Here is a 16,468-nt window from a genome sequence, read left to right on the forward strand (position 1 = left end):
GATAGCGGCGACGATCTCAGTTTTGTTTTTAAACTCACCAAAAAGTGCATCAGCAGCCCTGATGAAGGCTTCCTTAACAACTTCGCCGTCCTTGAAAGACTTCTTGTGTTTAGCAAGAACGTGAGTAACTGGATAAGATGCCACCGTAGCAGCTTTTCTCTTTGTTTTTGGTCTGGTAAAAACAGACTGCTGCACTGTGAGCGCACTCTTCAATTCCGGCACTTTCCGAGAGCGTAGCGCGGTCTTAGCTGGAAAATTGTAACGTTTGTGCACTGTCTTGAAATGTCGTTCCAGATTGCCCTTCTTTGGTATGGCCACGCTGGCTTTGCAGATGAGACAGATGGGCCTTGATTGATTACAGGAGTTTCATTTACCGTTGTCAAGGCTACTTCTCGTGATCGACTGAAAATTAGTCCACGATCTGGGCACCCCTGATCTAGAGCTTGTGCTTGGTTTGTCCATTCCGGGCTACTGTAGAAACATGGCAGACTTCTTGGAAGAGGACCCGCTCCCTCTGTAGATGGGGAAACAAAGGTGCTTATACACAAATGAAATTATACTTATGACTAGTATATTCTATATTTAGCCATTAGATTCCCCTAAATCTTACACACTGGACCTTTTGAAATATTTTTAACATTTTAAATAATTTCAACCAATCAAAGTTGACAATTCTAGCTGCTTGCCAGAGTATTGTAAATTCAAGTTCACTCTGCTGGATAAACTTTGCAGTGACACCAATATATTACCACTATTTCTACATTATATACCTGGAAAGAAACCGTTTTCATATCATATAACTTACATGCACTGTTTACATATTTAACACTCCAAAAAGGGCATCTGAAGGACATATGTGTGCCAAAGAGATGTTCTGGAAACTGCAAACCAACATACAAAAAATGCTTGTGATTTTTTAATATCTGTAGTGTTGTGAAATCAATTAACACATAGTGGGGAAACCAAGTTCATAGTAGACTGTAATCAAACCATTGAAATCTATAATCATTGCATCTCTAGTGTAAATGCCTGTGATTGTTGGCTGTGTTTTGCATGCCCTTGGCTCCAGATGAATCTCAACAGCAGAGAACTGTGTGTGTGAATGTGACTTTCAGGTGGAGCCTGAGGTCGTACATAAATATATTGTTGTTGGGTGTAGTATGAATGGGTAACGGTTAGTGAATGTGCATGAGACTTCAGAATGTCCTCACTGCACAGCATTATGTTTGTAGGCATGCTTGTGTGTTCATGTTTAAAGAGGCATGCACCCTGTGCTATCATGTGCTGCCCTCTGCTTTATTTGGAGCCCAGCAGTCAGCACACGGACACCAACTGTGCCCTGGTTCACTATATCTGCTCCTGCTCCTGTGTGGCCTCCCCGCCTGCTGCCTCCCCTGCCAATCCTGCGTGGGATGTTTGTTCCTCCAGTTGCTCCTTATTTACACGTAACACTCAGGAGAAGGGTTGTTTCCCTTGCTGGTCAGATAGAAGGGTTTTCACAGAACTTTCCTCCTCTTTGAGGGAAATAAATACCGATGTAATTTAGCACAATCTTGAAATGACCTTTTAACAAAGTCAAAAAAGGTACTTTATACTTTTTTTTTTGTGACTTTGTCATTTGTTTTTGAAGGTCAGCAGTGGCGTCATACCCTTCATCCAAGAACATTACACCAGTTTAACAGCATACTTTCCACCATCAGCATTATGCAAGTTTAACCTCTCAATTTCAGCTGCAAATACACTTTTGACTTGGCAGGCAGGGACTTTGTCTTTCTCGATTCACTACATTATCCCATTTGTCAGTTGAAAGTCTTCACCAAACCAAAAGTCAAACTATGTCTGTGTTACCAGCTCCTGTCACGACTCTTCAGAAACTCTGCCGCTATCAGTGCCTTTTTAAAAATAACCTGTGTTGTCCTTGTGAACTCATGACACACAATGCCTGCATAAGTATATCATCAGCTGAGATCCAACAGGGCTCATACTCTGTTTATCAGAGAGCTTTGCTGTGTTGTTTCCTTTTTTTCCTTTCCTTTGACAGAAACTGTGGTTGACATAATGCTGGCACTGTCAACAAGATATGATTGGCATGTCTGCATGGTCAGAAATTTTGGTGCCCCAGGGCTCGGTGCTGGGGCCACTTTTGACAGAGTGTTAATGGTCAGCAGCAAACTTTACATATAGGCTGACCAATTATGGACTTTTGAGGATGATACAGATAACTATGCACAGTTTTAAAATCATGTCCAATTGTGACCAAGATATATACTAAGCGGGACATTTTACATTGTTAAAAACAACTAGAAAACTATGTAACAGCTTTAACCTTTATGTCTAGTTCTGAAAAGACATATTTAGGAATGGAATCCTTTTATTGATGCCTGCATGTTTTTCTGATGGCTGTTTCCAGCCTCTACGATCTGCATCTACGATGCTGGAAACTTCATTTCAGTGCTCATTGTAATGTCTGTAAAATGATCATTTGAAGTCAGGGTGGAACAGCAGCAATGTGTTGAAACATCTTTATACACAACATGGGCTTAAACTTCACAAGTGCCATGTATTTGAGCGCCACTGCTTCCCAACCAACATTAGTCATGACTGCGAACAGCGTGCTCCATATCTTCTTCTTCTCCATTCGGCTTTTCCCTTCAGGGGTCGCCACAGTGAATCAGTTGCCTCCATCTAACCCTGTCTTCTGCATCCTTATCTCTCACACCAACACCCTTCATGTCCTCTTTCACTGCATCCATAAACCTCCTCTTTGGTCTTCCTCTAGGCCTCCTGTCTGACAGTTAACAGTGTGCTCCATATGCCAGTGAAAAGTAGAGTGCTGGCCAAGGTGAAAAATAATTTCTCCAGACAGAGGTTTACAAAATACACAGATTTGCTAATCAACCAACAAATCTATCATCTCTCCTCTCTTTTTCCTAGTAAATAGTAGCAACATGTGTAATAGTTTTGAACCAGGGCCTTTAGTATTTGGATCAAGTAGCTTTTGAAAAATAGGTTGTGCCAAATTTAGAAGCTCCAGCTGTTATTTCAAAGTGTCAGATACATTTGTAATCAGCATTTAAGGTATCCAATGTAAGAGGGCTTGGATCAGGATTGGGGCCAAAAGAAGACATCATTGGAACTTCCCTAAATAATATTACTATGCATAATATCTGCTAATCAGTGCACCGGACTTACTGGATATGAAAGCAGTGCTGTAATCAACCTGAAATCCTGTTCTTATCTCTTCTCATGCTCTGTACATAAACGTGCAGCTAGTGTTTGTTTCAGACATACAATGCATGTGTGAATTTTCCAGCCGCTGAAAGCCGCTACAACTGAACAGACAGTGAACAAATGTCGTGGGAAAAAGCACAGATCATGTTTTTACTCCGGACCGTCTCTACATTTGGTGTTGGCAGTCATGGGGTTTTCCAGCTTCTTGGTCAGCAGTATGTGTAAGGCATTTACTGTGAGTCATTTTGGCCTTATTGCCTTTGCTATTGCAATAAATAGTGTTGTAGGAAAATATAAAGCCAAATGTGGCCTGTGGAGAGCAAAATCCACCTTTTGAAATGACATCATAAGCTGGCAAAGGATTGTTGTGTAGACTCAAATCTACAAGTACATACAGGGAGGGCACACTCAAACATGAACAGATGATATTATGCCTAACAGTACAGTATCCCTGCTACAATGTTACCTTTCTAAATTGTGTAGTGCTCATTGTTTGTCACAAGTCTTAGTTTAACTCTGTGGCAAAGTTTGAGGTAGTAAATTGTTGTGCAATATGTATGTGAGTTGCATAACATAATACAGAACTGTACAAACGTGTTACTGTCCCAGCAAGAATCAAGAGGATTTCTGGGTTATAGTGTTTAGGTGTTTACGTTATTTTTGTCCACCCAGGTATATACAAGGAGAGAGGACAGCTAGGGTACAGTCAGAGCTCGGCGGTAGTGGCATCGGTGGATATCAAGTGTCAGAAATGTGTAGGGAGATGTGTGAGTATCATGTTCTGCTGGTTCTGAATGAAGAGCCTAAGGATAACCTTCTTAACCCCACCCCTGTCACAGGCAGCAGAAATGACTGCAGTGCAGTCAAAGGGCAGACATGAAACCGATACGGCGAAGCTTCAATCATTTCCAGCATCTCTAATGACTTCTACTGAGCTGTCTACCCAAAAAGGGAACTGAGATGCGGAGTACGCACGAGTCAGCTTCTGTTTTTGTAAACTTACTCACCAGCTGATATGAATGTCCAGATATCTGGCATATCAAGAAGAGACAAAGCTGTTCTCACATAAGAACTGGCAACAGATTTATTTAAAACTTCATTTTCAAGCTCAGGTCTTCAATTATCTGTTTTAAAAATACAACAGGTTTCCAAAGGCTTCCTTTCACTGGTGTACTGCCAATCTAATTTAGATTACATTGTCCATTGAGCTGTCATTTTATTTGACAGGAACAGTACAGTACATGTATGTAAGTTACCTTCAAATAAAATGCAATTTATGCAGAGTACATAGCACTGCGAGCCATAGTCAAATGTCATTCCTTGTACCTCGTTAGGCTTTCAAAGAATAAAACACTGAATACAACACAAACAATCTATTACAAGAATAAAAATTGAATATGACACTAACACAGACAAACAACCACTACAAACAGTAATTGAGACATCAGTGACTGTAAATGATGGTTGAGTAACATAACTCAGTTGTCTGTGCAGTTTAGTGAAAATGAAATTTGACAAAAAAGAATTACAGCTGTGATAAATGAGTCCACAAAAATCAAAGAGACTTTTATAGACATTTTAGACATCACTTACTCATGAGTGCTGCATTTTACAGTCGAGACAGTGTGCTGTTCCGCTTGAAGTTGTGACACATAGTCTCTACGTGAGCATAAATAATTCATGGCTGATCATTTTGTTGACTTTTGAGAATGATGATGATGATGGTTACACGTGGTGAATTATTTCTACAGGCGCTAGCCTATAAATAGCCACAGCTGTGGATAATGGTCGTACTTAACAACAGCTGCTGTGGTACTGTTGGAACTGTGCCGATGTGAAACAATTGGTGAAATTGCACTTTTTCTTTTCCCCTTTTTTTTCATTGCCAGGCCTAGTGGTGGTTGACATGCATATGTGTGATTGGGGGCCTTTCTGCCTCAATTTAAAGTGAATTGTGGGGCTGAAATTTGGGCTTGTGCACCTGTGTCCTGTTCAACAGTGATTGTGATTGGATGAAAAAGATGGTGTCTGGAGTTGAGGGCCATTGTGCTAAATTAAAAATGAACTGATTGTTTGAGCTGCAATAGGACTTGACACTGATTACAGAAGATGCATCATGTACAGAAAAAAGTTGAAAAGAAATATATAACGTGGAAAGGGACCTTTTAAAAGAGAAGAAAGTGTCACCTGAGCTTGTTGTGTCAAATACAGTGTTTAATGGATGACTGGCGGGCAAGTGTGCTGTTACCTGAGATGGTTGACGTGTGTCTGCCCATCCATGCGGTAAAGTCATTACAGACCTCATGTTGTCTAAATGCAGAGCGGTGTTTACCCTTGTTTAGCAAGTTTGTAGTGGTTTACCTTGACTCTGTGAAGCCTTCAGTTCACGTTCAACACAAGTCTCCTTTACAGACCAATAAACACACGTCCTGGAAATGTTTCAGAAAGGAAACTAAAAGCTTCAGTCACTATTTCAGGGTGAACCATTAGGAAAGTCTGACTGAATATGATGGCTGGCATTGTTTCCTCTGCGTTTCACTGGAGTCAGTGCTTGTAAAAAAATTACCTCTCCGTTTGCCAGATTACACCTGATTACTCCGGTTACTGTTCAAAGTGCTGTGTGTATTTGATCGACGCTACTTGGCTGATTTTATTTCAGCCCATTGGTCTGAACGTGGACAAATTACAGAACAAATAGCTGGTCCATACTTTATCATGATGGTGGTGGAATTGGTGTATTTTCAGATTTGGTCAAATGGGGGCAACAGAGTTTCACTATTGGTGTTCATTCTCTGCTGAGTGATGAGAGCAGAACAGTCAAAGATGTGAGTTTTTCTTTTGTCCAGTCAAACTATGGTAACAGATATATTTTCAACTTTCAAACAGTGTAATCGAATGGAACAACCCAGAAAATATCCTCTTGTTCGAGTTCATGTATCAATCCTGAGCTGAAATACTGCAGAATGCTGGAAAGACTATTGACTCCAGTGAGTTCTTGTGTTGCAGTTATGTAGAAGTGATTTAGGTTAGGTCATTTTCTGTCAGCACTTGAACCATATATAGTATATATGAAGGGTTTCCTTTCATCTATGCTCTGTCCTCTGTCAGTCAAAAATCTTGCAGTGCAGTTTTAAGAAGAGGAAGTAGGAGAGAAGGAAAGACATGTGACAAAGGCCATGACCCAAACTCACATGACATGATGAAGAGATGACACCCGAGCCACTGTATTTTATTTTTTAGATTGATGCCAGTTTTATTGTGTGTTACAGTCTCACCAGCATCATTCTGTGTATTGTATGTACTGTATTTCCACACTTCCTGCTGCTCCCTCCAGGGGGCACTGTCAGTCGTTTGCTGGGGATTTAGTGTGTTAAGGCTCTTGAGCTGGACAGATGGGTGATGTCACAGACATTTTAAGTGCTGCTGTCACACAGTGTTAACTTTCGTTTTGTTTTACTCCTACAGAACAATGTGTACTGTATGTATGTAATGTACAAAACACATGCATAGTGTAGATAGTTGTGATTTTGTACTGGTCAGTCAGTATTCATATTACATAAACTGAATACAGCCAAGCAGTCATATATATAATATTGAAATTCATTTTTTCCAAGCATCTCTTCCCAGTCTGATGTATGATAGACAATCAAAACCATGACGGACAGAGGAGTTAATAAAATGTGGAGTTAGATGAGACCAATAAACTAAACAGCAGCTGAATAAAGTGAAGAAAAAGAAGAAGTGAAGATGAGTAGAAAGAACTGAAAGCCTCTCCACACCCTGATTTGTGACCTTGAACTGTACTAATGTATCAGTTACGAATCCAGTCTGTAGAATCAATACGTCTACTTTGGGGTTAGAAATCTGAGCCTGTGGAGAAAAAGTTCAGCTCAGTTGAACTGCTGTTATTTTTGGGACTGAAAAACTCATCCACTATCTGTGGAAGGAACTGTACAGTACACCATGTACATACAGTGCCCTGTATGTACAGAATCCCATTAACCCATGCTTTTCCATGAGGATATGTGCAAAGTTAGAACTTGACCCAAACCTTTAACCCAATTTCTAATTGAACTTTTGTTACTGGGTTCAATCATTGGGGATGTAAGACATCATAAGATTTCCTTACATATTTCCAGCTCTTTGTGACGGACTGAGCCAACTTGTCTCCAACATTCCCTAACTGGAAAAATTGCAATATGATGGTATAATGAATTATTGTAAAGCAAACTGATAAATGTTACAGTATAGTTTATCAGTTACAGTCGTGTATGTATGATGTTACTATATTTCATCTTTTGATCTTTGCTGTTATACATAATACCATTAACCAGGCCAGTGTTTTCCCCCAGTGTTACTTGATGTTCTTATTTTTTATTTTGGGCATTTTAAACTGTGTGCATGATGTTGTTGTGTAAGATGGTGGGAAAATATGAAAAGGGGATTTCTGCAAATGTGTATTTTTTTCCTTTTAAGCTATAAAAGAAATATTGCAGTAAAACAGCAGGATTTAAAGTGTCATCATGAAATATCATCAGCAAATGGCCATGTAATAAAAAATGGAGTGATAAATGATTATTTAAAACCTGATTTTATGAAAACTGACATCTTTTATTATCTTTTCCAACTCACATTCATCATTCACACCGCACAACTGCCATTTACCACAAATGGATAAATACATTTTTTTTTTTACTTCCGCCCAAAATGTCAATCAGAAACCACACTGACTGACTAAGGTCAGTGGGTGTGGGTTGAGAGTGTTCAGTCAGGTGGGGGGAAAACGATGAAACATATGTGTCATTATCACATGTCTGTGTCATTACCATCATCACAGAGTAATTGCTGCCTATTTTCATGAAGTAGTTCCTCTGTAAAGTCTAATTTATCATTGATCACTTATTTTCTCTTCCTATGATTCTTTTGGAGCGACACAGGGTGAAGTATTGTAATAAATACCCCTGTGCTCCCGTGTTTTCATGTTGTACTCTGTCTGAAAAACAGCTTTTCAGCTGTGAACTGTTTATGTCGTAACATTTTAACCCAGTTTTCAGTCCCCACTGTGTGGTGAAGTAAACTCCCTCATGAAAGAGACATTGTCCTCCTGGCCTGGATGCACAGACTGTCTCTGAGAAGCAGTCTGACTGTCTGGCCTCGTAATCAGCAAATGCCAGTTACATCACTGCTCATCAACTGCTCAGGGAGTAGATAAGTGCTCTCTTTGTTACCTTAGCAGCAGCAGCAGATCTCATTGTGAAGATCGACATGTTAGATTGCAGCTATTAATGCCTTCCTCTCACCAGAAACATTCTTTATGACTCCAGGAGTGGAAGCTGCTAGATAAGCATCCAGACTCGAACATATGTTTTGCATGTAGCCTGGAGCCAGTTCCATATTTGCAACCACACCCACTGACTGGAATTATGATGTTTTATTGTGAGCTGACCTGCCACCTCCACAGCAGGATGTTGAGACAAAGTATTTCTGAAATATCTGATTGGATGGCTGACAAGAATTACTGATGGAGCTATTACAATACGTGATAGAATTGCGTTCTTGTGAGTGATTTTCTTCACATTTTTCTCTCACAGTGAAGGACACATATCAGATGTGCCCCTGAAATGCCCCCAAATCTTCAGTTTTCACTTTAAAATTCTTGTTTTTGTAGATAGATGAAACTAGTTGAGTGTAGTTTACAGTTGGGCAATATGTATCTGTGTAGTTTATTAAAAAGACATTATAACATGCTAGGGAACCAGTATGTTTCCCTGACAGAGCAGAGGCAGTATAGGGAAAAACAGAGAACTGACAACCAAAGAAGAGTGGGTGAAATGTTCACATTTCAGTGACAGCAAGCGGAAATTTCACTTGTACAGAAACGTGACTGAAAGGTCAGTATTTGTATGGACACTGGTTGTTGTGGCAGATTGGGATAAATAAATAGGAAAGGGCTAAAAACGCTAGACTCGAGGTACAAATGTAAACTGTTATTGGGTGGAAAAGGTGATGTAATTGTTATACATCACCACCAAACAAGTCATTGTAGTTGTTAGGTGTGTTTATTGGAAATGTAGCAATCTAACCAACCCGCTGCTTAAATCTTTCAAAGTTCCATCAAAATGCTACTGTAGTCGAGTGCTGGATTCCTCTGCAACACTATCAGGAACTACTGGTACTGGATGGAACTGTTTACTCTGCCTCAGTCTTTGTAAAAGCACTCTGAGTCTGGCATATGTTGCAATGGTTAAAAAAAAAAAAGCCAATGCTTTCCTGTAAGTTGGTCACTCTGCCTGCCCGTCTCTGTCTCTTTGATTCTCTTTTCTGCTCCACCTCCTCCCTTTCCTATTTCCTGCAGCCCCTGCCCTTCCTGACAACTGTATTGATCTCGTATGTCGTCATGTTGGGGGTACTGAAGAGGGGGACAGGGTTACTCTCCAGATGTTAACAGCCAGATGAGGCTCCGGGGCTGCAGCATTATGAAAGAACTGGTGATCTGTGTTCACTGCTGTGGCTTCCTCCTCATGCAGGGCTGCTTTTAATAGCATTTGCCATCACGCAGGGTTGTCGGTTACTTGAGATGAGACCTGATACCTCGTATCACTTTCAGTGACTTTAGGAAATGACTCATCGTTTTTGGATTAGCTCTGAGGTCAGGTGATGGATTTAAATATGAGCAACACCTTGCTCTGATGTAACAGAATACAATGGAAGAGAGATCTGATATTGTAACACAGTCATTATTGTTTCCTTTATAGTTTCCTATATAGAAATATGACATTTTATTCTCCTACCCCTCATATTCACCGTTCACCCCCCCATACCTTCCTCACTTCTCCAACCCCTGGCCTCTCTTCATGTGTATTTGTGGGAACATACTGTCCCCATATAATGATTTGTAATGTGTGTTAGCATATGCTAAGCTTGTGTGTTTAGATGGCCAGTATACGTCTTTAAATCAGCCCTGCCCACTTCTGACCGTGCACATAGGATCAAATAACACTGCATAGGAAGTGAGGAAATGTATATGTGTGTATTTGTGTGTGTGCAGGCTTTCCTCAGTGGAGCAGCTCTGGATTTCCTCCTCTCTTTGAACAAAGGCTGACATTGCCGGTTTGTGCGTGTTTGAGTGTGAGACAGAGCGACATTCCTGGACAGAAGATCTGCCCTCAGACTCAAAAAGAGCCATATTCATGCTCTCACACACTCGTGAGCACAAATGCATGTCATGTTTTCTCAAAATGTGTGTGTTTTTTGTGCGTCCTGCCCCCCATTGGGCGGAGCAGTCGCGCTGTTCCTTATTTGGACAGTGGGTACGGAGGGGGTTGAGGGGGAATGGGGGGGTCAGGGTCACATGGGTGTACAGCGGAATCCTAGCGATAGGAACAAAAACTCAGAAGTAACACCCGACGTCTGTCCTGGAGTGTAAAGTCCACCAGGGCAGCAAGTCTGAACGAAAAAGCAAACAACTGAGAAGCTGAGCAAGGAAGAAGAGAGGAGTGACAGCTGTTGGACTGAGAGAGAAAGAGAGAGAGAGACAGAGAGAGAGAGAGGGGCAGAGCAGAGAGGGAGGAGAAAGGAGAGAGGGAGATAAGAGTGTGACAAACAGGAGACATTGAGAGGAAGCACATGGTGTAAAAATGCCCACCAACTTCACTGTGGTCCCGGTGAAGGACAGCACGAGAAAGGCTAAAGAGGGGGACGAGGAGGATGATGTTGATGACAACAATGTGCTGAAAGAGGAGGAGGAAGACGCCACAGGTGAGATCAGATGGGTTTTTTTAAGCTCTGTCAGGTGGGTAATGAGATATATAAATGATCTGTTAATGCAGATTTCATTTCATTGAGACGGAAAGAGTCTTTGCGCTTTATGAAACTCATCTTTCCCTTTCTGTTCAGAGAGATAGAGAAGTAGTCCTGGAAAGTTCCAGACTTTGCTTACAGTATCCAGTCCAAGCTGATAATTTGGCTTTATTGCACGGGTTACTGTTGCCTTTATATTTCAGAAAAACTGTTTATGGGCGGCGTGTGGGTGGATAATGTGCAGGGAAGACAGTGAAATTTAAGGAAGGCTTGTTCATTTTCCGGCAGCTGCGTGAGATGAGGATTTCCCTCACACGCCACGCTACTGAAAAGAGTTTGACATGAATCTCTTTCCTTTTATTCACCCCCCTCCACACCACTTTGCCTTTTTTAAAAATAAATAAATAATAATTTATCTCACCTTACCCCTCTATTAACAACTCATTTATTCTTGATCTGTTCTTGTCTTTTATATTTCTTACTGCTTCAGTGTACTGCCAGGTTTCCAAGTGTTGTAACAAATGTAGGACCAACACAGATGCTCTAATTAGGACACCAATGACTTTCACATTTCCTAACATCTCTCTGCGTTGATTACCATTGACATGCAACCTCCGACATGACTCATCTGAAGACCTTGCAGTGAACTTTAGTGTGTCACAAACAACAGGATAACAGGATCTTTACACAGTGCTGCTGCAGCTGTGTATTATTTTTGAAGTTCAGCAAATCTGTCTCTGTTTTGAATTAGAAGTCCAGGACTGTACTTTGTGAAGCCTGTTATATATAGCCTGTATCTTTTGAGCTCACCGTTGGTAGAAAGCCAGCTTTGTAGACGTGGTAACAGTTGATTCAACTTTGCCCCACTAATCTTAATAAGTTTTTCCCCGACACTCAGAATTCATCCCAGAATAGTCGACGTTCTCTCTGGCCTGTGCCAACAGTAGCAACCTGATATCAACCTGTTTGAAGGCGTAAAGCCAGGGCAACATTTTGGAATATTCAGCATGGGGAGGTCACAGAGTGCATATTTAACAAACTCCTCGCTAACACTCCATGTTTTGCCAGACTGTTGTTAGTGAAGTTGCTGCTTTTACAGCACTTCACATGGCGCTGGGCGAATCAGTTCCCAGTATTTAATTTCTGCTGTGGAGCAGCAATTACGGCTGCATGCTGGGTAAGATTTTACAGACTGTGGGAGAGAGAATGGCATTTTATTATGATGGTTATGCCGGATATCATACTACTGCGTGCTTTGATTTTCCCCTGTGCACGTCTGTGCGTATGCAGCCATTTGTCTGTGACGATGGTTGGAGGGACAACAATAGTGGGAGAGCAGGGGATGACATGTCACACAGGGCATGCACTGGATCTGAAGCCACAAAATTGTGTGTTTTAACTTGGCTTGTCGACGCATCAGGACCACACACTTTATTTTGTGTGCGCTGATGCTGTTTAAAGGAGGACACCTATTGTCTGCATAAATCCACAGGTCATCCACAGCGGATTCACGTCTGTGTTCAGCAGACAGAGCAGAGTACTCAGACTGTACAGTGTTTGTACATTTATATCTCAGCTGATCGATACTCTGAGAATGTGATTGCTACAGGCATGCTGGGAGGGGAGAGTGGTTGAAGGTTTTCCAGGGAGGATCCTTTGATGGCATAAGTGTTGTTGGCTCACGAGCATGTTATGCACAGAGGACTGAGTCAAATAGCAGTCATTGTTATTGATTATCCTGCTGGCCTGCTTCCCGTTGGCTGAGTGGGGGGAGGTGAGACCCCACCCCCATGCTGTAATGTAATGTACTCCAGTTCCTCTTATTAACTCTGAATTCTCTTTGTCCTGCTCCTTGCATTGTTCTAGGTTTAGTCTCCATCGTCATTGCTTATTTCCATATTAAAATGATGATGGTGTCCCAGCTAACTCATGAATTTGAACGTCCAGTTGAAGATCAACACATTTGTTTAATACTCTGGCAGTACAGAGTCAGGTCAGTGAAAGCACAGAGCAGATAATGACAAACCTCTATTTTCTTCTGGGTGTTTTTGAGAGGCCGCTTTCTACCTCTACCTTCTATCTCATACAGATTTTTCTTACAAGAAATTAGTTAAAGTTTAGTCTTCCGTATTTACACTTCAGTCAGTCAGTCAGTCACATACAAAACTGAACCAAATACCACCAGCTCATGCTGCCTGGTCCTGTACTTTCCACTGTAGGACAAGCCACTGGATCTTAAGAGAACCACCAGCTTTGGTGTTGACATGTAGTCAAACCATTTGTGGCGAGCATGTCTGATTTTGTCCTTAGAACAAAACAGAGTTAATTAAAATATAAATTGTACTTGTGGCTTCAGTGTGGGAAAGGGACAAACACTCAAATAGCAAAGCAAGACTTTACAATCCAACATGACATCTCGGTCAGTTCAGTGCTGTTGGTTTCTCTCTTGATGTGTATCCACATTACAACACATTGACTTGTCTCTTGCCACTGAACTCTTACTGCGTGGAACTGGACTGAAAGTGTGTTTGACTGCTGAGTACTGTGACTAATCTATGTTAGGTTCTCTGGAAATACCAGCATTGTGGCAATCTGTCTTAAATTTTTGTGTGTGCCAAGAATTCTTCAAAATCCTTTCTTCACATTCTTGTACACTTCTTGTTTCCATTGTTGATTTCATATTAAAAAATATGGATAATATCTGACTCAGGCGAATTGTTCATTTCAAGGACCTCAATCATAACTTTAAGGTCACATTGCTTGTGCTTTTCCAGTCTTATATGAAGGGTTGTGTTTAGTTAATCTTATCTAAGCTGGACTCATTAAACATGCCTTATTTTCTCTGCAGACTGTTGCAAGTTTTTCACAGAGCACAGTGTTGCAGATGGGAGTGATGTGAATCAGCGTGGGAGTGGGTGGAGTAGGATTGTGACTGAGCATGAGCATACATAATGGTGAAAAATTCTGTGGGAGGTGACTGGTGCGGGAATGAAAAGTAGTGCTGTGCAGACCTCTAGTACAGACTTCCTAAGAGTGCATGTAAGCTCTCATGTTGGCCACATTAGTGACTTCCAAACGCACGCCTTGTGAATAAATGACACGGTCAGTATGTCGGTTGTGATGTGGAGCTCACGGCTTCAGTAGTGGTAATATAGGTGCAACCCACGAATAAATAACTCTTCACAAAGCTAAAGGTACAACTGTTATTTAAGCTGAAACGAAGCAGGTGATAGGAGCCTTGGGCGTCGCTGCCTCGGTCCGTTGGTCCGTTTGCCCATCTGTCCCAGACATGTGTTTCCTGTTTATTTCCCAGGCAGGTCTGGTTTTGTTCAAAGCTGTTGTCTGTACAAGTCTGTATTTTGTTTCTCTTTCACTCCTTATTATGTTGTTAACTTTCTACGCTCCTTTGCTTTTGCACACTGCAAAAGCACATGCAAACTGTCGTAAATAAGCATGATGACATTTTTAAACTTAACTTTGTGAGGAGAAAAGTAGTTTACCCTGTAATGATATTTTACTTATTCACACTCACATTTTTCATAACTATTATATCAAAGAACGTGAATCAGTGTATGTGCGTGTAAAAGTTCAGTTTGTTTGTCCACAACTAATAATTTAATCTCTAACCTAATCACCCTTCTCATGTGTATATATTTATTTTTCAAAACCATCGCATTAATCTGCCAAGCTGCCCTCATGAACGGTTTTAAGAAAAGCAACAATTTGCCAGAGGGGAGCTTCTCAAAATCCCCAATGATCCAGGGGAGGGTCCTTTAGTCTGGGAACATGAGGACCCGTGATCATGCCTCTCCATAATTCTGTTTTGGGTTAGGACCGTTTGAATTGCAATGTTTTAATGGGAAAGAAGCTCTGAGTTCATCCGACTGATACTGAGAATGAAATGTATCATGAGCTGTAAGCGTTTTTTGTGCTTCATTCTGTATTAATTATTGCTTTGTGGGGGTGGGGGAGCCATCCTGTGTCCTAAACAAGCTTACTGTATGTACTAGTAACACTGCTTTAAGTCAGGTCTTATTATTTTGTAGTGTAGACACAAGTACCTGGTTCTGGTCTCTGTTTTGTGCTGAGTAGTTTGAACCTCTGCTTTAGCTTATTTATACTGCAGCGTGTGTCCAGCCTGACCTGACAGTGTTGTTTAACTCTGTGTGTGTTTGAGTTGGCCACATTACTTAGTTCTGCTTGTTCCGTCTGCATCACAGCAACACAATCACGCTAGTAGTTGCACCATATACGTGGGTCATGTAAACATTAATGAAGCAGATCCCCCAAATAACTCTTTGGAAAATGGTAACATTAATGTTTGTCCATAGTTGCCTGATGCTTGTGAATCGTGAGCGTATCACTGCTGATCACATTCATAGATTTTTAAGCTTAAAAATCACCTTGAGCATTCATATAGATTCACCCAGAAACAGCTCTTTAATATGTGATTAATTCACACATTCTAATTTATTCTAGATGATTGAAGAGATGAGATTGAAACACTTAAGCTCAAAAGTGAACTTCACTCAGATTTAGCCAGACATGAGAGGTTAGGAAACCCAAAGTTATAAAACTGTACAGCATGAACACGTGCTAAAGACAGCTTTGCAACAAAGAGACTCTTCATTTACCCAGATCTTCACCTGGGTAAATTCCTCCATGAAAGAAAGAACAATGTGGACTAAATCTAAACTGTGGTTAACAAACCTCAGCCAAGAGAGCATTTCCATTCCCGCTGATTGGATAGTTCAGTCAAACAGTCGCACCTTCTCTGTCTGCTGCTATCTATTTCCTGTTCAGTGATCTGCCCACTGGCTCCCTGCTCTCAATATGTTGCGTCTGATAAGCCCTCACTAAAAGGACACACGTCTTTACCATTTATCCTCGCTCTGTACTTCTTCACTTTGTTGTCTGTGGTTTGTGTGAGGCCCTCGGGGTTCACAGAACCAGATCAACTCCTCCACTTCCTTTTCTTTTGACTATGTTCCAATGACTATGTGTCAATGTATATTAGAAGTTGTTTAAGTTAGCATATAGGGTATAGCAATAAAAAATTCCACAGTCAGGACGTCTGTGTGAATTTGCGCTTGTGTTGCAAACAAAAACTAGACTAGGTTGCCTATGGGTGAAAACTTGACATGGAAATGAGCAGTAGTCTAGAAAAGTGTCGAGTTTTGTTTAGAGTTTTTTATTTTATTTTTAACATAGATTGCGCCCTGGGCGGTCGCCCACATTGCCCATAGCAAAAACCAGCCCTGCTAACCGTCCAGATGCCTGTTACCGTGACGTCCAGCAAAAAGGAATCCTCTTTACACAAGACCAAACATTACTGATGTGTAGCCTCCACTCGTAGAGCTTTTGGGCCTTCTTAACTGGTCAACCATTTTTCATCAGTTTGAATTCTGCACATTGTGGGAGTGGCATGATGTGACCT

General features: G+C 41.1%; 1 protein-coding gene across 5 annotated transcripts in view; it reads left to right on the forward strand.

Annotated features, from left to right (window-relative positions):
• slc12a7b (solute carrier family 12 member 7b) overlaps positions 1–16,468 on the forward strand; it is a 56,682-nt gene that overhangs the window by 5,049 nt on the left and 35,165 nt on the right. The window contains exon 1 of one of the 5 annotated variants that reach the window (XM_019269606.2): positions 10,584–10,989. The exons of the other annotated variants lie outside the window; for them this stretch is intronic. Within the exon in view, the coding sequence (XP_019125151.2) occupies positions 10,869–10,989 (121 nt within the window). The 5' untranslated portion in view covers positions 10,584–10,868. Of the gene's footprint in view, positions 1–10,583; positions 10,990–16,468 lie in introns of those variants that run through there. 5 annotated transcript variants of the gene reach the window in all.

Source organism: Larimichthys crocea, chromosome XXIII, assembly GCF_000972845.2.
Source record: "Larimichthys crocea isolate SSNF chromosome XXIII, L_crocea_2.0, whole genome shotgun sequence".
NCBI classification, from domain to species: domain Eukaryota; kingdom Metazoa; phylum Chordata; class Actinopteri; family Sciaenidae; genus Larimichthys; species Larimichthys crocea.